Source organism: Delphinapterus leucas, chromosome 17 (genome assembly GCF_059928025.1).
Source record: "Delphinapterus leucas isolate spDelLeu-1000000601 "Yukka" chromosome 17, BTC_Dleu_Yukka2, whole genome shotgun sequence".
In the NCBI taxonomy this organism is placed as follows: Eukaryota; Metazoa; Chordata; class Mammalia; order Artiodactyla; family Monodontidae; genus Delphinapterus; species Delphinapterus leucas.
In genome coordinates this window covers 80,402,171-80,426,019 of record NC_143145.1, presented here as the reverse complement: position 1 = coordinate 80,426,019, position 23,849 = coordinate 80,402,171, and the positions used below count along the sequence as shown (strand labels likewise).

The 23,849-nt window shown below is 43.9% G+C and overlaps 1 protein-coding gene across 1 annotated transcript in view; it reads left to right on the top strand.

Moving 5' to 3' along the window:
• Positions 1 to 23,512, top strand: part of LOC111165807 (uncharacterized) — a 98,747-nt gene extending 75,235 nt beyond the window's left edge. Inside the window, exon 5 of the mRNA XM_030763528.2 lies at positions 17,428 to 23,512. Coding sequence (XP_030619388.2) covers positions 17,428 to 17,520 — 93 coding nt within the window. The 3' untranslated portion in view covers positions 17,521 to 23,512. The remainder of the gene's footprint in view (positions 1 to 17,427) is intronic.
• Positions 23,513 to 23,849: the final 337 nt, after the last annotated feature.

Here is a 23,849-nt window from a genome sequence, read left to right as displayed (position 1 = left end):
ATTGCCGATGTGCTTTAGAGTTGTCTGCAGGGGGCTTTATGATTATTGTTTACATTCTCTGCAGACAGGGCACCTCCTCAGTAGCTGCAGGGGCCCAGCTCCCACGCCCCCCTCCTTTTTATGAAGCTATGAAATAGCTATTGGTACAACCATTTTTATTTAAGAAGAAACTGTCTTAAGGAAATTAAATAATTTAACCTAAATTCATGTAACTCGTGAAAAAAACAGGATATTCAAACTCAAGACTGTTATTAAAGCCTCCTTTGGCCTGAAGATGCTTAGTTGTGAGTTTCTTTTATGAGTGATATACAAGTCAGTCTGGGGGAAAGAAAGGCCGCTGTATAATTATATTCATATAAAATATATACTGATATCTTCTGGAAAACTGCTTTCTGACAAACATGAAACAAACAAAAGAAAAATTGGTCAAAGCTGACCTCCCTTACCAAAAATTGGTCAAAGCTGAAGAGGTAAAAATAACTTAAAAGAAAGGTGTTTTAAGTGGATGTTAACAGCGGTTCATGGTTTAAAATGAACTGAGGGCCTATGAGTCAAAAAAAATATTCTAAGGTTTGATAAAGTAATAATATAAAGGCACAATATGACATTCAAATGAGTAAACTTTAACTGTTGCTTAAAATCACATAGAATTGAGTTATCCTTTTTTTCTCTATGTATACACAGCATACTACATATAAATAAGAGATTGAAACATTCAGAAGAATTTGAGATATAAATAATTTCATTAGGATGTCAAATCAGTAATAAAACCTTCTTCAAAACTTTGTAGCAAGACTATATTGGTATTACTGTTTTTTAATACAATATGGGTGTTTTTTTTTTTGAGGTAAAGTTTACAGATCTTAGATGTACAGTTTGGTAAGTTCTAACGAATACATGCACTTCTGTAACCACCCTAATAAAGATATGGAACATTTCTATCACCCCAGCAAATTCTCTCTTGCCACTTTCTAGTCAAATCCCCCTTTTCCACCCAGGGAAAAATTATTATTCTATCACCATAAATTAGTCTTATGTGTTTTTAAATTTATATGGATGGAATCATCCAGTGAATACCCTTTGTACTGGTTCCTTTCTTCCCATACCATGTCTTTGAGATTCATCCTCGTTGTCCTATCAGTAGCTGAGTAATATTTATTTCATTATGTGCGTGTACTGCAATTTGTTTATTCTTCTGTTATTGGGCATTTGGATCGTTTCCAGTTGGGCATTTTGAACAAAAGTTGCCATGAACATTGTTGAATGAGTCTTTTTATGGATATACGTTTTCCTCTACCTTGGATAATACCCCTTAGTGGAATTGCCAGATAACGGGGTCAATGTTTGATTAACTCAGACTTCCTCGTTAGCAGTGTGTGAGAGTCCATTTGTTCCATATTCTTGCTAACATTTGCTATTGTCTCTTTATCTTTAGTGATTTAAGTGGCTATGGAATAGTGTATTATTGTGGGTTTAATTTGTATTTCCCTCATGACGAATGACGTTGACTCTCTTTACACATACTCACAGGTCTTTTGTGTATCTTCCTTTGCAAAGTGTTCGTTCGACTTTTTGCCCTTTTTTAGAGTTGGATTGTATGTCCTTTTGTTATTGATTAGTCACTCTTCATTTTTCCTGGCTAAAAGTTCTTTTTCATATCTATGTATAGGATATATTTTCTCTCATTTAGTGGTTTGTCTTTTCATTTTCTTCACAGTGTCTTGATCGGCAGAAGTTGAAAATTTTTTTAAAGACCATTTCGTCAGTTTTTTCTTTCACAGTTAGTGTTTTTGTGACTCTAGGGAATTTTTACCTACTCCAAGGTTGCAAAAATATTCTCCTCTGTTTTTTTTTCTAGAAGCATTATAGTTTTAGTTTTTAACTTTTAGGTCTCTGATCTATCTCAGGTTGATATTTTAGGTGTGAGGTAGGGATCAAAGTTTCCTATTTTTTCCAAATGGGTATCCATTTGTTCATCATCATTTGTTGAAAGGGCTTTTCATTCTTCATTGAGTTGTCTGGGTTCCTTTGTGAAAAGTCAGCTTTAAGTCTGTGGATCTGTTTCTGAGCTCTCTCTCCCTTCTGCCTCATTGATCTCACTTGTTTATCCTTATTAAACCACAGTGTTGGAATTTCAGTGTCTTCATGGAACAGCTTCCCGTCCTTTTCTGGAAGGATGATCCTTTCTTATCCGTGGGAACTCAGGGGAACCACCGTCTGGATTCCTCACTGTGGCACACATTTCCCCAAAATGCAGAACATCGCTAATGGGTGACTCTGACAGGAGTTTTGCAGGTGAACTGAGTTTTGCAGTTGGATGACTTCAGTTTGTTCATATATGAAAAATTTGGTGTCATACAGTCCATTTCACTGCAGTTTAGGTCAGAGAGTCATGCTGAAAAGAAACATGTATGGAGGCATGAGTGAGCACAGACTACAGAACAGCCTCCAAACTAGTAAATCAAAAAGGACCATAGGTTAATTGAAATTCCAGTTAATTTCACACAACAAAGACTCACCAGTGTTTAAAATGTCAGTGCTTTAAGATTGCTTTCTCTTGGTTGCCAACAGAGGGGGTTTTTTGTTTCATCCTTCCAAAAAGTACACAGCATCAGCATCTTTGGGGAAGACAGAAATTGTTATTTTTCAAAAAATAATAGCAAAAATTCTGTATAAGTTCCATTGCTGAAAATGAGGACATTTTAAGGAAAGTTGTAATTACAAATCAAAAACGACATTTTTTTCACTCTCCTTCCTCCCCTGGCCTGTCCCAGGCTAGGGCTTGGGGCAAGAGGCCCTTGCTTCATCTCTGCAGGACCCTGGCTCTCACCGAGAGCATCTCCAGGGGTTGGAGTATTGACTCTCATCAGTGGGACCACCCATCACTACCGTTGGAGGAGCAATCAGATTTTCTATTTACTTCAGCCAGGGAAGCCAGGATCCACTCTTCTATGTGGATGAGCTGTGCCCATTGTAGACAAAATAAAATTAACTAAGAACCACCCACTTCTCCCCCCATCCCCACTCTCAGGATAACCTGGTGAGGTACCATCTTTCTAAAGCCTGGTACTGACTTACATCACATATTCAACTTATTTTTGTTCTTAAACAACGCTGAAAACAGATGGGAAGATTATGCTTACACCTTTGGAGGAAGACGATTAAAACTTCAAAAGCTTCTTCACTCTATAAAAGGTGCAAAATACCATCAAGACGTCAGGTGGGCAGTTTCTGTCGCTGCCCTGCCGACTCCTGCAGTGCTTTTACAGTAACCTGTCAGGTCCTTTATGCCATTTATTCCCATGGCAGAACATCCCTGGGATATTCATTTAAAAGCCTCCTATATAATTTAGTCCAAAAAAACCCACTTGAAAAACCTTCATCATGTGTGCTTCCATGTAAGAGGAATTTAAGCTCTCCTCTTCATTAGGAGACCTGCCTGCAGTGGAATTAAAATAGCTTCGCCCTGAATGGGAACACTGACTTGGCAATGATCAGGAGGAAGTCATTCAAGAGGAATGTAATCAAATACTTGAAATTTAAATTAGCTTGTAATCTGACTTTGAAAATAAAGTAAAAGACAAGCCCAAGAAAGTTTCCTTTAAGGTGAATTAATGTCCTTCAAATCACTTCCAGTTTCAAAGCTAATAATGTACACACGATAAAGGGAATATGCAGTGAAGCTTATCTTTTCTATGTGCTTGTTCTCCCTGATACACTGATACTGGGCTTAGGAAAGGTGCCCTACATAGAGAGAACCCACATCTGCAGAAATAACTTGCCAACATCACCAGAGATTTACAAACTGTTTCAGTGCCGTTTAGAGGGACAACTTTTTTCTTTATTGTGTCCATAAAGCATACATTGTTAACCCAAGAAAGAACCTCAAATAAGTGACACAGATTTTCTTCTGTATTTAGAAACTATTCAGATGTTCATAGTTTCAAAGGATTCTTTCTCTTCAGTAAGTTCTTCCTCATTCTTGAAGGACACGGTATTTTTTCTGTTCAAATCACTGAGTGGTAAACTTTCCAGGAGAATAACATTTGTTAAGTGAAAAAACTTCCCTAATTATTGTCCCTGCCTTGAACAGGATTACATAATGAAAAATTGTCTCTTTGCTGTAAAAGAAAATGTAGAAAAGGATCTCTACATATGAAAACAGAAACAGGAGAAATCTAGGGAATCCAGATTCAGAAAACCATTTATGAAAAACTTAACATTCAACAAAGCAACTGGGGGGCTTCCCTGGTGGCGCAGTGGTTGAGAGTCCGCCTACCGATGCAGGGGACACGGGTTTGTGCCCCGGTCCGGGAAGATCCCACATGCCGCAGAGCGGCTGGGCCCGTGAGCCATGGCCGCTGAGCCTGCGCGTCCGGAGCCTGTGCTCCGTAACGGGAGAGGCCACAACAGTGAGAGGCCCGCGTACAGCACACACACACACAAAAAAAAGGCAACTGGGGGGTGATTATTTTCAGTAAGAAAAAAAAATTTCTTGGCTTTTGGCTTTACAGGTAATTACACACTTGATGGTATAGATAAAACAGAGCTCAGTTTGCTTCAAGGCAAATTTCTGTTAAATAAATCCCATTTGCACATTATTTTCTATTGTAGAACTTTAAAAATTGGTCCCTGGATATAATAAAATTACCTTTAAAATATACACATATAAATGGAAATATCTTTCTAACAAAACCTTGGAACCATTATCTGTTACTGACACTGAGCTGTGGTTCGCAAGACTTTTCAAACTGTGAAAGCAAAAACAGAGTCAGTGTAGGCAGACACACTGAAAGGTGATTGCTTTGCTTTACCTTATTTTAAACTCGATTCCTACTAGAGTGGGTAACAATCCATAAGCTTCCGAAACTTGCCAAGGTTCCAGTCAGTCTTCAGTGACGCTAATGTTTCTAACTTTATATCCAAAGAAATTATTTTCCTTTCTTTCCCCATCACTTAAACTTACTCGTGTCTTTCCAGGCGTTTGAACCTGGACCTATCTTTTAAGTGCATAAGAGCGCCTTTAGATAAAAGGAGAGAATTACCCAAATAACTCAGGGCAGGAATGTATGGGCCGTACAGTACTTTACAGGGAGGACCTGCTCTAGTGTCAGCAGAGGCCCTAATGCCGAATAATGACAATCCAGGCTGAATGTTCGGTCCCCACCCTGGTTTGAGTTCTGGCTGGCATCGATTAGTGCATCAAAATTGTGTTTGCTAAGGCTGCTGCTTACTAGCTGGTTAGAAAAGCTGAGCTGCATCCTGTAGACTAGCTGGAGGCCAGAGCCGATGACCAGGGAAGGCAGCAGGAACCTCCAAGTCTGAGACTTCAGAGGGGCCACTCATTAAAAACTTGCCACCCCTAGTTTTTTCTTTTCCTTGGGTGGGAGTGGGAAAAATATCAAGTTTTAATTAAAAATTTATGTTCAGCGTGAGTAGCACAGTAGAAAAATGAAACAATTTGGACACGTTGACCATGCAAAGATAAAAACCATTCACATTGTGACATTTGCCCCTAGACTTTTTCTCCGTATATAGTCACAGAGATATGTGCATGTATACACAGAGAGATAATTTTAACAAAAATAGAATCATAATATACATCGATTTGACTCTCACTTAATATTCAGCTATATTTCCATTTAATAAATATCCTATAGTATCACTTTTGAATAGCTGCATGCTGTTGCATTCATTTTATTTATACGCCATCATGTACGTAGTAGCTATTGTTGAATAAGATTTTTGTTTCTTTTTTTGTTTCTTTTCTTTTGGCTCTATAAAGGATACTGTGATAAATTCCTTACTTGTATTTATTTTTGCACATGTCCTTAATCATTTCTAATTTAGCACAACTGTTTCCTGGGGAAGATTTTCTCTAAGTGAGTGGCCAGGGGAAAGGTATACATATTGGTAAAATTTTCAAGAAGTTTTTCCAAATTGTCCCAGAAAAAAAGTCACGCTTATATAAGTTTCAGAATTTCTAGATGTTATTAACAAACTCTTAACAGTATAGCATTTCCCATCTGGGTTGTGCTCAGGGCATGCATGATAGTTATTTATTTTTATTATCTAGCTGTTTTTCTACAGAGGGTCAGTTTTTCTAATTACATTAAAATCATTTGGCCTGGATGTTTTACTTTTGCCATCAGCCAAGTGGAGAGAACTTAGATAACGTTTACAAAATGCTGAGCGCTCCCTAAATGCTTTCTATATATATTAACTCATTTAATTACACATCATCGTCATACTCATGTTACAGATGAGAAAATGCAAGCATGAGGAAGTTAAGTAACCTACCCAAGGTTACCAGCTGGAAAGTGGCTAGACTGGGATAAAAAATAATGGGATAGAAGCTGAGAAGTACATGATGATATTGTTCTAGCAACGTAATTCTCTCAAGGAGTGTCCTTCAGACTGTAACCTCCGAAGTTCTGATATGACATTTTTCAAGACAGCTATTCTTTGGCCTCTACTGACTTGAAAAGTTTCATAAGGACCCCAGATGAATTTCATACCAAATCGTGTTCTGTAGTTACATATTTGTTTGGATAAGAGCCTAATCTTTCAAAATTGGTAATGTTAAAACATAATTATGAACATTCATGCCATGCATACTTGAAGTTCTTCCATGAAGTTTTTACTTAAAGTAGCAGCATGCGTTACCCATGCAAGATGATATGCCTTGATTTTGGACCATACATGTAGTAGAGTTACATTCCAGAACTGGTACTGATGCTTTACAGAGCTATTTAGAAGTGTAGGAAACTGCATTTAACTGAAATGTGTAGGCCTTCCACTTTAGAAGACAGAGCTGAAATTTAGGACATTAATCCACTTATTATAATTTAAGGTTTTGTAGGAATTATGCGATGGTCAATAGAGAGAGTCTAATCCTGGTCCTTTTGGTAGTACAGAGAGTACCCATGAGGTAAACACTTTCGCGTCCTAGAAGATGCCTGGCAGCATTCAGAAGACGTGGTACGGTTTGAGAACAGAAGAGAAGCTAATAAGCTCAGGAGAACTTCTGCCACCTAATTCATAGCTCTTATTAGGTAATGATATCTAAATATTATTATTATATCTAATTATTAGATTACAATAATTATTATATATCAGATTAATTAATAATATTTAATAATGTTTAATTCTATACCCATGAGTTATAATCATTCATTTTTTGTGTGTTGGAACAAACATGGTTTTAGTGAAAAGACGAGCAACATAGGAAGGAATTGAGTCTGGAGTCCTGAGCAAACCTGTAACTGCCCTGGGCTGGTTTCCTCATCTCTAAAATGAGAAAAACTGTAAGAACACCTCCCTGACAGCACTTAGGAGAGACTCAAAGCAAAAGTGAATGTGAAATTTCCTTGTCAGTTTGAGAACTTGGTTCAGATCACTGGTGTTGTTTTATTTGCCTCCTTCCCTGGTTTGGAGGGTCCATATCCGCCTCCTAGCACAGCACCTGACAGATGATAGGAGCTAAATAAATACGAGTTAAGCGTCATTATGACGAGATGCAGGAAGAGCCGAGATACCAAGGAACCCCATTTGAGAACTGAGTAAGTTCCAGGCCCCAGCGGAAGAGGAATAGTAACTTCTCAACTCCGGGTGTTGCCCGGTGGCTGGCAGCCTTCTCGGTGCTTTCCACGTGAGTTCATGTCTAATCATCACAGAAACCTTGGGGAGAATGTTCTGCTGGTCGGTTTACTTGCTGGGTGAGGACAGTGCGACACCCGTGAGGCTCAGTAACTTGACCGCGGTCACAGTGCCCGTGAGTGTTGGAGCTGGTTGCCCCTAGTCTGATTCCGAGTGTGTCTAACTGCAGGGCTGTCCACCTCCGGACCCGCCTTCTCAGCACTTTGAGGCCAAGGCCGTTCTACTTATCTTCATGTTTCAGTGCCCCGCAAAAAACAGCACCAATGTTTACCGGATAAATTCAGGAAATCCTTTCTGTTTTACATAATTTTTTTTTTTGGCCAAGAGCCTTTACACACCACATTGAATAACATTCATATCAAGATGGCCCCATTTTCTGTGAAAAGTCTGAGGTGAAGATATAAAAGAGTCAGTTTTTATAGTTTGTGGAGAGAAATCCGTATGCTTCTGTGTGCATATATAGAGGATGACGTCAGTAAGTCTTCCAAAAACAAAGATGCGGTCTCTGCTCTTCCCGCTGTGAGGCTCCAGGACCGTCCCCAGTTGGGTCTCGACCTGACTTCCAACCTTCTGTCTTGCTGTGTGTCCCCAGGCCCGCGTCCCTGAGGTCTCAGCTTTGTCATTGGCCAAGCGGGGTGGTGAACACACTGGAACTGTAAGGACAGAATTCCACATTTGAAGACAAAGCCTGCCAGGAAGGCCTGAGACAGCATTTCAGTGTTGTCCTAGTGTGGTGGCTCCTTTTCTGAAGCCCATCCCCCTCCAGCAGGCTCCCAGGTGTTTAACTGTCTCCCTCACTGGTGAGCTGTGTTCGGGGAGGGGCCACATCCCAACCCATGATCACGTCATAGGTGCTCAATATGTATTTCTTGAATTAATGAAGCAGTGTCCCCTTAGTATTTTAGGTTCTCCCCCCACCCCCCCGGGCAGCCAGTGTGAAATATACGTGTTTTCACACCTAGTGCAGAGAAGGGTAAGTGAGGGTGGGACTTGGAAGATAACTAGAAAGAAGGGAAGCTGGAGGATACATCCTTCCTGTTGAGGATACAGTCAACGCGCAGCTTTCCAGAGGCTCGGACCAAACCCTTTCCTCGCCCCGAGTCTGCTGTTTGCGGCTGTGCCTCTACCTTCCGTCTGGGTCCCCTGGCTCCATCCGCCTCTCCGGGACTTCATAGCTCTCTTGGTCACACCCACCCTCCAGCCAAAAGCATCTTTCAACTGCAGACCCGACTCTCACCCCAACTTGTATCCTTCCGCAGCACCTTGCCTCCCATCATAACTACCCCTGTGTTGATGCATCACTTACTGTTTATCCCTCATTAGAATGGAAGCTCCACTGAGAATCCAGGGCCCCTGCCAACTCCCTGCAGGGTCCCCAATGTCCAGCACGGTCCTTACACAGAGTAGGTGCCCCAAACTCTTCATTGAGTTTTGATTTTTCAGAGTCAAGGCAGAGTTGACTGAGGTTCAAAGACAAAAGCCCTCATTCCAGAGGTTAAAAAAAAAAAAAATCTAGGCTCCCCCGGCAGAGGGGCAATAAGAACGATCAGCAATTAACTGTTACTCAGTTTCAAACTAATATAGGGGCTCTCAACTTGAGACCTAAGAAAGGATCAGTTGCTTCTTTCTCTTACAAAGTGTCTGTTTAAATGTCTTGTACAAAACAGGAACGAGACAAATGAATCAAACAGGTGGTTTTTTTGTTTGTTTTTTTTTTTTTTTGCGGTCCGCGGGCCTCTCACTATTGTGGCCTCTCCCATTGCGGAACACAGGCTCCGGATGCGCAGGCTCAGCGGCCATGGCTCACGGGCCCAGCCGCCCCGCGGCATGTGGGATCTTCCCGGACCGGGGCACGAACCCGTGTCCCCTGCATCGGCAGGCGGACTCCCAACCACTGCGCCACCAGGGAAGCCCTCAAACAGCTTTTTAAAAGTGCCCCCTTTTTGAGCCAGCAGTCTGTTACATGAAGAGGAAGAGCTGTTAGCGTTTCCCAGATGAATGCCTGCGAGTGGTACCAGGCTGCATCCTGGCAGCCTCCAGGGAGCGGTGCCTTAGGCCAAATCACTGAAGCCAACTCCTCTTGAAGTTTTAGCTCCTGATAATGGTGATGGTGGTTTGATCATCCACATGGACACTGCTTCAAGGTAGCACATGTGAGGGTCATTTTAGGAAGTTTGTCTCTATCATATTTTCTCACAGTTGGTGTCCGTGTCTACATTTCTACACACTTTTTCACTCTTGGATGTATAGACCATGAGTTTCTGTGCTTTCCCCTGACGTTTATGGGCCATGCTGTTCCTTTCCTTAGATTATTTCCCATCCAGTTTGTGGTACCCAAAGATGGAAGGATGAAGGATGCCGCTTAGTCAGTATTTTTTTCCACAGCTACTAATTAACCCCTGAGAGTATTTGGTTCCTCAGAGCAAATCATAATGCCTGTTGAGCATGTCAGCTTTTTGTAAAGGTTTTCAGAGAAAAACCAAAGCACAGCATAACTACAGAAATGAGAAGTTTGCATGTTATCATTGGATTGGAACTTGACTGGTGGAACACGTACCGATTTGGGGAAATTACAGAAAATAAGTTTAACAGATTTGATTAATATCATTGGAGGACTGTTAATTTTGTAGAACCTACTGAAGAAATGACTTGAAGGGAAAACAAATAAATAAATAGATACGGGGACAAAAGTTGCATTTGACTAGCTGACCTCTCTCCTCTCCCCTTTTCACATAAATGCATCATTTTAAATTTAATCAACCTCATCATTACAGACTTGCCCCAATTTATATTCCATCGAAAACACTTTCTCAAATGTATAATGTCATTTAATCTATATTGCAAATCATTAACGAAATGCAATTTTAAACCCCAATTTCCTGCAAGTTCCTTTTGAGATTGGTTCATGTAGAATAAACTGAAATTAGTGACTAACGCATATCCAGAAAGAAGTAGGTGAAATAATGTTTGTTACTACAGTGAATACCAATAACGGTTCTGCATGATGAATCAAGTCTGCTCTTGGCTTGTCACCATTAATTACTTCTAAATGATATTTCGGACAAAGCTGTACACTGGAGAAGTTTAGATACTTCTTTTTTGAGCAGTCTCATACCAGCAAAGAAGGGAGACACTGTGGTATTGTGAAAAGATTGCTGCTGTTAATAATGGCCTAATTCAGAACTCACTCTGTGCTAGGCCCTGCGCTGAGAGCTGAGTGCGCCTTGCTTCCGGCAGTGATGCTGCAAGGTGCCTCCCACTATTGCCTCTGACGCTCAGAGACATCCGGTCTCTCGCCCCAAGTCCCCCAGGAGGGAGTAGCTGATCCAGGCAGCCTGGATATTGGAATGCATGGTTTTCTCCTGTGCCTCTTGCAAGATTCAGCTTCTAGGACTATTGTTACCATTCAATTGTGCCGTGGGCAGATTTCCTTAATTTTTCCTTTACGATGACTTCTGATATTCCTTTTCCATCTCTTGTACCTCTGAATTATTATTCATCAGTGTAGTCAAGGTGATGATTTTTGACACCTTGATTAGTACATTTCCATGATGGGTGGAAATTAGTACATTTCCACGATGGATATTTCAAACTATATTGAGAGACTAATTAGCCCTTTAGGACAAATAAGTGGCAAATTGCTAATCAGGGGGAATAAAGTGAAGTCTCAGATTTTATAGCACCACCACTAATACCTTCCCACTATTGACTTTATGATTTATTCTTCAGTGCTGGAATCTGTGAAGTTTGTTTTTTTTTTAAATTTATTTTAGATAAGTATAGTTGATTTACAATGTATTAATTTCTACTGTACAGCAAAGTGATTCAGTTAAACATATATATGAATATATATAACTGAATATATATATTCAGTTAAACATATATATATATACCTATATATATATAGTTTTTCATATTCTTTGGAACCTGTTAAGTTTAAGGAAACTGGCTATACCCTACATTGATTTAACCACTCTTTGTTTCTCCAGATCGGAAGAAAAACAAGAATGCACTTTAAAAACCACTTCTAGTTTATAAGGTGACACATTAATCCTCAAAATGACAAGAAATCAAGATGATTCTGTCTGCGGGGTTTCATTTATTAAAATTTAATTTGCTCCTGTGCTCTGCTCCAATCGCTCTGTGCTAGCAAACTAGCTATAATTAGATTACTGCCTGCTAAACGCTGCTGACAGCCTGAACCTCAGAGAGCATGTGCCGGATTCCGCCCGAGCCGCTCCTCATTGGCTGCCAGCCTAGCTGCTCGCCGGTTTGATAGGTTTCCACAGTACTCTTTATGCTGCATTGGAGACACGGATACAGAGATACTCTGCTGCGTTCTGCCCACTGTGGAGGTGCTTAGCTGGTAGCATTACAGGAGGAATCAGGCACCGAGGAGAAGGCGATCGTCTTTGTTGAGGGAGCACGGCAGTCACCGACTGCCGGCTGCCAGAGGAGATCAAGGAAGAAGTTTCAGTTCATGGTAATTACTTTGAGTCTTTATCTCGCCTGAAAAACACAGCCATGCATGAAATGAAGTGTGTGCATCATGTCATCTGTTTAATTTGATCTTGCTTTTGTTAATATCACACGCTCTCCGGCGTTCCATGTAAAATATGTCCTCCCGGAGGAGGCTGGGCTGGTAGACAGCTACCGTCTTCATGTAGGAATCTTGTTTTTACCTGGATTCAAGAGTGCATGTGCTGGGGAGCTCTTCTCATTGGTTCTCTGCTGTTTAGGAAAGCCCAGTGTTGCATCCATTTAGGTGTCTTTGGAGGTGCGTTTCAGTGCCCTGTCGACTTTGTTTGCATGGGGTCCGGACTCTCCTGAATAATGAGCCATGGAGGAGAGTTCGGAGAAACACACTTTAATTAGGACAGAGCAGCGGGTCTCCTGGTGTCAACGCAGGGTCTCAGCAGAAGTAATGTCCATTGTTTCTTCAGAGATGTGTGCAGCCTTCATTTTGGATGGCTTTCTTTGTTTCCCCTTCTGTAGTTTTCATGAAGCTTTTTTCATATAGAGGATGTTAGCATATCCCGCTCTGCCAGACACACTTCTAGGTGTGTATTCGGCCTGTGCTGAACAGAATTTTTGACTCGGGCTTTGTTTAATAAGGATGTTGTTTTGGGAGTTGAAATCACAGAAGGTGGGATTCTCACCACTTTGACTTATGTTTGACAACATTTTAAAATTTCTATTCATGGTTGCCTGGATGATTTTCCAAATCAAACAGTAAATAATCTTGAATTCTGTGATAAAGATGATACATTCAGAAGGAAAAATATTTAAACGGCTAAGGCTGAGCTTAAAGAAATGCAAACAAATGCAATGCGAGTGTCTGCTTCTCAGCGCACCTTCTCCGTAGAGTTCTGTTTTATTCGGGAAGAGCCCCTTGCCACCATTTAGCCCTCGAACTTCAATACTTATGTCCTCATTGTATGAGACGGTGGAGACCACAGAAACTTGTGTACTGAGTCACCAGTCACACGGCTGGCTGGCTGCCACCATGCGTCTGGGGTCCGTGGAGAGCTCTGCTGGTATCTGAAGGCTGTCAGGAGTTATCTCCCTGCTCCTGAAAAGCCAGACATTGCCATTTCAGAATTTGGTTAAAGTAGCTGCTTTGATTTGAAGCTATAATCGGGTTCAAGGGGTTCGTCGTGTTCTTTGGTCGAGGAAAACTTCAGAGCCCTAACTGTGCTTCCCTCCCCATCCACACCCTCAGCCCCTGCGAATTCCCTCCCTTGTCCATTCCTGGGGTGTACTGTTTCTCCCAAACAACAGTTTGAAGAAAAGAACAAGGAATATTCTGAAGGTTTGTCCTTTACTGTGATAGGGTGTCGCCTGTAATAAGAAAGTTGAGTGTGGTTCATTGTCATCCGGCATCTGGGTTTTGAGATGCCGTGTCTGGTGAAATGGGCACTGGAGGGGTCACCCTGCGGGGGGCACTGACTTCCTCTTTGGATGCCCCGATGACACAAACCACACCCCCATCACATTTCACAAGGTTGCATGGTGAGGGGCAGAGGGCGCAGCTCAGTTCTGGGCTTTGCTCTTCCTCACGTGCCCGGAGCCCTCCTGCCTCTTCATTCTTTGCCTGAGGTGCTCCCTGTGCAGACCTGAAAAATAACCTCCTATCCACAGACGGGCTTAGACCCTCACTTGGGGAAGAATAAACGGATCCGATCCCATCGTTGTCTGTCCCTCTCCCTTTTCTTAATCTCGTGAAACGCTTCCTAAATTACCCTGGTCTTAGAACATTCTAAGAAGTCGGCTGCCTTAAAAGTAAATTATTGGGCTTCCCTGGTGGCGCAGTGGTTGAGAGTCCGCCTGCCGATGCAGGGGACACGGGTTCGTGCCCCGGTCCGGGAAGATCCCACATGCCGCGGAGCGGCTGGGCCCGTGAGCCATGGCCGCTGAGCCTGTGCGTCCTGAGCCTGTGCTCCGCAACGGGAGAGGCCACAACAGTGAGAGGCCCGTGTACTGCAAAAAAAAAAAAAAAAAGTAAATTATTGTTCAAACGCAAGCTGTGTGACTCTCCCCTACAAGCATCGTTGTTAGGCTGTGCGTCACGGGAAGCCGTGGAAGTGGTTCTGGCCGATGCTGACTGTCAGGGTTGGATCTTAAAAGACTTTCTGTGTCTAGAAGGAACTTCTTACAAAGGTAAATATAAATATAACCGTGTGTGAATATTGTGTAGTAATTTACTATGATATCCCGGAGGGCCTTTTAACATACACTAAAGGGGCATTTTTCTAATAGCACTAAGTAAAATGTTATTTATGTTTTTGCAAAGTGACAAAATCTGCACTTTTATCTTCAGATGAGTCACATCTTAACATTTTTTTTAACTACACGAAGGGGACTCCTTATGTATTTCTGAGATAAGAAAGTAAAAACAAATGTCTTGGGCACTTTAAAATTTTGTTCTCTCTCATCCTTATAATTCCATAACTCTTTATTGATGAATGACATTTCTGACCAATCAAAAATAGGTCTGTTAGCATGAACTAGAGCATAAAGCATATAGTATTTTAAAATTAAAACACTGTCTGCTATAAGAGATACTTTCTCACTTTTTCTTCTAGGGGCTGATAATGACAGCAGGAAAAATGATAATCAGTTTAAAAATGAAAAGTCCTTCCACGTAGAATATGATGTGCCACAAAGCAACTGGGCTGCACAGGGCCTGAAAGTTACAGTAAAAAGGAAGGAGTGGGGGGCAGTCCAGGGCATGGGGTGAAGAGTTGCCAGGTGGTGCCTGCAGGCGGCTCTCTGGCTGGTCCCCTGGCATCTGTGGCATCAAAAGCACTGAGGGAGGCCTGTCATTCACGATTGATAAGTATTTCAGGGTCGATCCTCCAGAACCTGCCTGGGTTGGAAAAATGTTTGAGGAGCCGTTAGGCCTCATCTAAGTGTGTCTAGTCTTTCTTTCATTATTCATTCTGTAATGACGGGCACCTACCATGTGCCAGGTTCTGTGCTGAGCCTTAAAAAGGAGAGAAGGCGCAGTCCTCTCAGCAGGCAGTGGCAGACTGTGGAGGAGAGGCCGTGAGATAAATAATAATGGGGTGCAGGGAGCAGAGGGAGGCGGCCAGCTTGGGGATCCTGAGGAGGAGTGACCAGGGGTGCGGTGTGAGGACTTCAGGGCAAGGGCAGTAGTGCTTGATCTAGAACGTTTTTGCACCACAAGCACCGCGCTTAGTGTCAAGTAGGAGTCAGTGTGGGCCACAGACCTGGTTCCTCTTTGATAGGGACTTTCAGTCTCCCTGTTGCCGTATGTGTGATCTGTAATAGTAAATGTCATTAACAGGAACTGTCGTGTCTTTTCTTCCTCCTCCCAACCCTCCTCAGAATGCACACTAGATGGCTGCCTGGAAGGTTTTTTGGGGTCTTTTTGTGGTACGCGGGCCTCTCACTGCTGTGGCCTCTCCCGTTGCGGAGCACAGGCTTCAGAAGCGCAGGCTCAGCGGCCATGGCTCACGGGCCCAGCCACTCCGCAGCATGTGGGATCTTCCCAAACCGGGGCACGAACCCGTGTCCCCTGCATCGGCAGGCGGACTCTCAACCACTACGCCACCAGGGAAGCCCTGCCTGGAAGTATTTTTATTGCAATAGATTTATATCACGTGGGATTCGAAAACATTTTTTAAATGCATCCAGTAATTTAAAGATGCATCTTAAAGGCATCACAAACACCTTCCTTATTGTTGTGCTCTTAAGTAATTTAGGGATTGCTTTTGGGACTGCTTGCGTTGCCAGGAGTTATCATTTGCGATGGGATGCCGGTTGACTGTTTTATTTATTTAATTAGCTCTTTTATTTATTTCAGTCATTTATTTTGTATATGCTCATTAAAGACAAGCTTGTAAATTCTGGGCTTGGAATATAACACTTGCATTTGACCTTCCTATGATTAAGGCCTTCTGCTCTCCTTATACATTTGATGGAATTTAGACAAATTTTCAATCTTGCCAGATTTGGAGGGGAAGTCCCCCTTAAGGGTCACACACTTGCATTAGCTCTTGCCGCCAGGAAAATGTCTACATGGAACCAGGCCCTGCATTTCCGATACTTTGGGGCCTGCAGTCAGAACACCCTCCAGATGTTCTAGTGTTCTGCCCTGTCAGGCTTGCACACCGACGTTTGCACAGCCCATCAGAAGAGCAGCCTCTGTCTTTCCCTCTGTCCTTACCCCGCCCTCCTCACTGAGCTGGAAGTATTCTCCGTCAGAGCTGAGTGCAGAGCTGGCAGCCAACCCTGCTGGCTTCCCGTCCCTGGCTGTTCCTTCCCAGCTGCCTTTTCTGCCCCTCTTTTAAACAGATGTTCTCCAAGGTTCTGCCCTCCGTTAGCCCCCCTGTTCCCTGCATTCCATCGGTTGGTTCATCCATGGCCACAGACTCAGCCACCTTCCTGCGTGTCCGCAGTGTCCCCGCTCCAGCCACATCGGCCTCCTTGCTCCCCTTGCTCGGGGCCCCAGCTGCCCCCCTGCTCGGAGGGTGCTTCCTGCAGTAGACCCCAGGCTTGTCCCCTCAGTGCTTTCGGGATTATGCTCAAGTGTCCCCAACTGCCATTCCAGTGGGACCGTCTAAGACAGTATCTGTTGTATTTAGTCTCCTCTCTCTGGAGGTCAGAGACTTGGTCTTAACCCCCAGAGCCTAGAACAGAACTTGGTCCATAGGAAGTGCTCAGTCAGTCCTGGAGAGTGAATGAATGAATGAATGGCTACTGGCGTGGCAGGCTGCTGTGAAGGGTGCCCCTGTGGCAGCCAGGAGCTCTGCCCCAGCCAGCTGGGTGATCTGTGCTGAGCCCTCACCCTGAGTGGGCTCTGTGTCGTGGACTGAAGTGGGGTTTGTCCCAGCTGGGCTCTAAGGCCCTTTGAGACTCTGACAGCCTGTCACTCCCTGCGCACACGCGGACTCCCGTGTGTAGAGCAGCAGTTCTGAGGATGAGATGACGCCCTGTCAGCCTTCGCTTGTGTGACCTCCCACAACTTGGTGTTGACATTCTTCTATCTTTATACTTGCTATCTGCGGTTAAATGTCTCCTTCAAAAACTAGTCAAGGTGAACAAAACACTTAGCTTCTAACTGAAATGTGTATGTAAAAGCTGACACAGTTGGTTTACCTCCGTGTTCGTTATCTGTTTTTTAAAATTTATTGACCAAGTTTTAAAAGAAGTTTCATTTGCTGTTGCTGTATATATTTAATAGCCTGCCTATTTTTGTCAAGTACAAAAGCAATAGCGATCTTTTCTTTGCTCTGTTTTTAGGTATTTCACACAGCAGAGAGTACTTTAAGAGAGGGAGGACTCCCTGGGACTTCTGCCCGCAATCCGCAAAATACTCAGTCCTCTTTCAAGTAAGTGTGTGGCTTTGCTTTGATCCACTCTGAGCAGAAGGTATTGACTCTCTGAAAACCTCTGTCATATTTGCACTAAGACAAAGGCTGAGCTCTCAGATATTTTGCTATCTGGCAAAAAAAAAGAGGAGTCCCACCTTTGAGGGCCTGCAGGGCCGAAGTAACAGTGACGATGATTTCCTTCCCCAGGGGTTTCCGTGATATGTTGCCTGCATGTCTCCCAGCAGTTCTGGTCTTTTAAGGGCTGTGTAATATTTACTCGTAATCTCCCTGGTATCTAGTAGTGCATGGATTCGAAAACAGTATCCAAAAAATGAACGTTTTTACACTCCAGTGCGAAGTCCACTGTCTGTGCTCGGGGAGTGAGGTGGCGTTTTCTGGCAGCCCTAATGCTGTAGGGCCAACAGCGAATGCCTGGGAGCTTGGGGCACAGAGATGTTTGCAGGATGGCCTCCCTAGGGAGGTCCCATCAGGAGGGCAGAACCTAGAATTCAGCCGGGGGGACACACCGAGAGGGTGGGGCAGGTGTTGAAGGACAGTCAGCAGATGTGGGAGTGTGTGTGTCCGTAAAGGACGTTGCTGGGTGCTTTGTCCCACGTCCACGCCACCAGATTCCTTCTTGATGGCGAGCCTGGAGACATCCTTTAGCCAGACCCATCTTCCCATGAAGGAGCTGAGGAAGTAGATGAGCAGTGGTCAAGGTCCAGATGGTTCTCCCCTTTGACAGAGGGGCTGAGAGCTCAGTATCAGCAAATGAGGAAGTTGAGAATGTTTAGGAAATAGACAGCTAGCTCTCCAGTTAACTCACGTGTGCAAGGGCTTGACACGTGGTAAAGAGCAGCCCTTGTGAGGTCACCAAGTCTTAGCCTCGGCGCCCATGTTCCCGAGTGACCACATGCTTTGGTTTGATTGACAGCTATCCTCGAGCCTCTCTTCCAGCATCCATATGTGACGTACCATTACCTGGATAGCACGCCATGCATTTTATAGCTGTTTGTCATTCCATCATGTAGAACTTTGTTGGGTAGACGGTGTTGGTCTCCTGGAATCCTAGCATCTAACTTAGGCTGACAAATAAGAATCAGCCTCTGCCAGGTGGAATTCTGCCATCTGTGGAAAGAGGGATTGAAGAAAAAGCCAACAGCACATATCAGCGAGACACACTGAAATCCATCAATCTTCTCACCGTGTTCCCTTACCACAGATATAAGACGTTCTGATATGAAAGCCTTGGGCTCCTCTTGGCTGGAGGGAACTCAGCATCTCCCATCCCCAGCCCCCAGCTTGTAGAATTGCACCTCCACACAGGTGGGCTTAATGGGGGTCGCCTCCACCAGGGCCTGTCTTCCCCACTCTGCTCGTTCTAGGAGCCCACCCATCTCGATTTGCCCACAAGTGAGAGGTTTTCTGGAACATGGGACTTCCAAGTGCTAAAAGCAGGACAAGTCCCCAGCAATCAGGGGCCTCTTGTTCCCTCTCAGGATTCCCTGCGCCCCTCCTCCCACCCGGCTGGCTCCTGGCAGCAGGTGAATTGGCAGCCCTAGTGGCCAGGAAAGAACTGCAATGTTGAGTAGACGTGAGTGTATACCCAGCTCCGCTGCGTACTAACCCTGCCGGTGGACTTCACCTCTCAGCCTCAGTTTCCCACGTGCCAAGTAAGAAAACCAACACGCTTCCAGGGGTTTGGGCAAGGTCACATAACACAGCCACAGGAAGTGCCGGGGAGAGGGTAGGCCTGGAGAAGCGGGGGGCCCCTCCTTCCTTCCTCCCTCCCGGATCAGATTGTGAGTTACCTTCACAGGCATAATCGTCTTGAACTTTGTCAATATTATTATTTGGCCACAGGCCCTGCATCAGGAAGATTAGAAAGGATTCAGCCCTGTCACTCATTAACACAGTGTCACCTGGGTTATGTAGACTCTAAATCTGGGCTCCTATGTCTGATTCCCAAGTAATGCCAGGTCTCTGTGCTGGTTACTTTAAATCGTTTTTATACCAGTTTCCCCTAAAGAAGATAGAAACAAACAAAAAGGTGCTCTAAAGATTGTTGTGAAAAGCATAGCTTTTGTCTTGTTATCCAAATGTTTTCAATTGTTTTAGGCTATTTTCACATTTAAAGTTCTTTAAAACTTGTTCTTTTCTGAGTTTATAAATGACAGATAAGTCGCCTTACAAAGAATATGTATTATCATCGTCATCAACATTTTTCACCACTCCTCAATATGTGTATTTAAGGTTATTATACTTTAAAAGTGTAAGATGGGTCTTTTTAAAAAAGTGATCCCTTCTTTTAGGAGACTAAAAAAGAAAATGCAGGCATAAAATGACCTTGTAATGTGCTTTGAATCAGACTTTGGAGTTTTTTCAACCTAGAACGTCAGTCCTCCTATGTAATGTACATGTAAGTCACCTTTCAAGGGACACACAACCACCAACCTCTGTGCATTATTCAGGTGATTGCAGTTTCAGGAAGTAAGTTACAATGTTTCCCTTGTTTTTAGTTGCTCATTATCTTAATCAAACTGAAATAATTGATAAAGTCAGTTTCTCCCGGAAAGTTGCCATTTTCAAAACTTCTCTGGGATGGAGTTTTGTTCTTTTAGAGTGTGAGCGCTGGGAACTTGAGATTGCTGGGATCAAAAGCAGCCTTGCAGTTTTGTTTGTGTGTTAAATGGTCCTGACCAAGACTACCTGCTAGCTTGCCACAAACACCTTTTCTCCATCTCAGTGTTTCCTGAAGCTGGTCCTCTGCAGCGAGGGATCTGTTTCCCCTCCATGACTCATCTACCTTTCACGCCAGCATCTCTGACTTCTGCCTTTTGCCACATCAGTTCTTTGCCAAGCGAGTGACTCAGAGCTCAGGTTCCACCAGAACCGTCAGGTGACTCCTCGAGGCCGGCTCGGCTGACCTTGAGCAGGTCTCCTGGGGCCGGGGAGGGCAGGCCGCTGCCGAGACCCCCTGACCGGGCTCACTGCCTTTTAAAAAAGAAGAGGGAGAGGAGGGGGCATCCTTGGGAAAAAGCAGCTGGGATTTCAGTTGTTTTATTCCCCTTGTTCACAGAGATCCTATAGGCTTCTGGAAGGATAGATATAAGGATATTTTCCTCTCTAAAATAAATACCCCTCCCCACGGGACTTCCCTGGTGGTCCAGTGATTAAGACTTCGCCTCCCAATGAAGGGGGTGCGGGTTCGATCCCTGGTTGGGGAGCTAAGATCCCACAAGGCTCGGAGCCAAAATAAAGCAAAAGAAAAAACAGAAGCAATATTGTAACAAACTCAATAAAGACTTTAAAAATGGTCCACATCAGAAAATCTTCAAAAAAAATAATTAAAAAAATAAAATAAAATAAATATCCCTGTATGCAGATTCTATTTGTGAGGATTTAACACACATTTATTATGAGGTTCAAGAAGCCACTGTTGATTACAATTTAAATGACTAAACTACCGTTTAAGTTATCTGGCATATTTAAAATGCTGTTTTTTGAAATCAAATGAAAGACAAATTCTGTAGGTTGCTGTGTGTGCATAGTTTGTCGTTGTTCATTATTAATGGCTGTTACACTTTAAGTCAGTTCATTGTCAATGGAGGCATTGCTTTTCTACAAAGACCAGCAGAAAAGTTAAGGCCGTCGTCTGTGGAAGACCTGCTCTGGGACCCCACTGCTGGAAGCGTCACGTGCCTGCAGAGAAGGTGTAGAGTCTTCATGGTGTAGACAGGGGTACAAGAATCAAAGAGGTTAACCTCATATAAAGGGCAACCATGTGACCAGACACACACTGGGTGTAGAACCCAGGTCCACCTCTTCTATAAGACCCCAGACCTTTCACACCAGTTGATTTCTTTATAGTGATGGGGTCATAAATGGAACAGGAAAGTTGGTTGAGGGCCCCATAAGAGCATGCCCATTAGAGAGAGAGGAGGACGCCTACTGAGGGATTAGACCTTCACATTCATTCTCCAGCCTGCTCCGTGTCTGCTGCATCCCTGCGGATTGAGAAAGCGTTTATGCGTTCTGAATACTCAGCGAAGTTCAGAAACACGGAGTGTCCTCTCCACGCTGGTCCACGCACGATAGCCCAGTGCTGTGGTCTCAGTGTGTGTGTGTCACCCCCCAAATTCATATGTTGAACTCCTGGTGGCCAATGGGGAGGTAATTAGGAGATGGGGCCTCTGGTAGGTGCTGAAGTCCTGAGGGTGGCGCCCTCATGAATGGGAGGGATTAGTGCCCTTTACAGAAGAGGCTCCAGGGAGATGCCTTACCCCTTCCGCCACGTGAGGTTGGGGCAGGGAGTCTGCAGCCCAGAGGGGAGCCTTCACCAGAACACAACGTGCCGGCACCGTGATATCGGACGTCCAGCCTCCAAAATTGTGGAAAATAAACGTCTGTTGTTCCTAAGCCACCTAGTCTGTGGCGTTTTGTTATAGCAGCCTGAACATTACAAAGACCCCTAGGATAAAAGTATGTTACATATTCACTTCTGTTATTTTGTTACGTACCTGTGTTCATAGATATAACAGAAACCTGAGAATTCTCCTAACCTGCGTTTCTTCTTTGGGAAATTCCTCCTGTTTAGCTGAGGAGGAGAAGCCACTTTCTCTGCCCCTGGTCTTTGGGCGGTGTTTGGACATGCTTCACTGGTCCATCGGTGACCAGAAATATTGATCTCTTGCCGTTACTTGAGTCTTGTGGGTCTGATTCTCTGTAGGACACACTTAAAGCTGAGCTCTACATCATCCTAGGTCAAAGAGAGGCAGCTTTGACCAGGACGGTCAGCGGAAGGACCTTCCTCTGGAAGGACGCCCCATGGCGTGACTCCTGGTTCTGTAGCCCACGTGCCTGTATAGGCCTCAAGCTTTGCGGACCCTCCATGTGCCCCGTGCATCGGCACTGTCATCTCTTTGTCACCAGACAGCTCCATTCCTGACGTCGCCATCTGTTCGCGAGCCTGCCTTACTCTTTGCTCTCAGACCAGTCCACTTGGTAAGCAGAAAAGTCTTTTGCAAGCACTGTTTTCATCTTGTTACTTCCCTGCTCCAAAATCCTGCTTCCTCCCAGTTACCTATGGATCAGATTTAAATTCCAGAGCCTGGCAGTTAAAGCCACCTCTCAACTGGGATCCTCACCCTCATCAAGTCAGTATCCAGGGACTTCCCTGGTGGTCCAGTGGTTAGGACTCCGAGCTTCCACTGCAGGGGGCACGGGTTCCATCCCTGGTTGGGGTACTAAGATCCCACATGCCATGCAGCACGCCCCGCCTCGCCAAAATTAAACCCCCAAACAAACAAAAACAAACCCAAAACCACAAATATCCATTTGTCTCCTCCTGTTTTTCACATACCTGTCTCATCAGAGTGTATGAGCTTTTCCTTGCCTGGAATTCCTTATCAATTCCTGTCTCCCAGAGGCTGGGAGTTCCTTTGAGGCCCATTTCAAAAGTTACTTTTTCCTTTTAAAACAAAAGTCTTGGGGAACTAAGATCCCTCAAGCTATGCTGCATGGCCAAAAAAAAAAAAAGTCTTTTGAGCAAAATCCAAGAATTTTTACCTTTCATTCCTTCAAACTTTTTCACAATTTAATACATACTAGGTACATTTATAAGTAGTCTTGAAATTATTTTTTGCTTTAAGCATTTATATGATTCTCAAGTTACATGGTAAGTTGATGTAAAATTTTTCCCTTAGTGCAAAGACTGCTCGGGCTCTCAGTTGTCTGAGAGAATGAATAAACAAGCAGCACTACACAAGCCACCCCAGGCGTCCACAGGGCACACAAGGAGAAGGTGGGCTGGAGTTGAAATCCGAGAGGAAACTGCGGAGCGTTTTGCCACATTAGCAGAGTTCTGAGGACTGATTAAGTTACTGGAGAGGGACGAAGCTATTTGTCAACCTGGGAAACCCTCCACAAAAATAACAATTTTATTCAACAACCCAGACTGGAAAGCTGTTGTCAGTTCTTTTTTTTTTTTTCTTTTTTAAAATTTATTTATTTTTATTTTTGCCTGCGTTGGGTCTTCGTTGCTGTGCACCGGCTTTCTCTGGTTACGGCGAGTGGGGGCTACTCTTCGTCGCGGTGTGCGGGCTTCTCATTGCAGTGGCTTCTCTTGTTTCGGAGCATGGGCTCTAGGCACACCGGCTTCAGTAGTTGTGGCACGTGGGCTCAGTAGTTGTGGCACCCGAGCTTAGTTGCTCCGTGGCATGTGGGATCTTCTGGGACCAGGGCTTGAACCTGTGTCCCCTGCGTTGGCAGGCAGATTCTTAACCACTGTACCAGCAGGGAAGCCCTGTTGTCGGTTCTTAAATGTCCATAATTGAGTAACATCTAAATAGA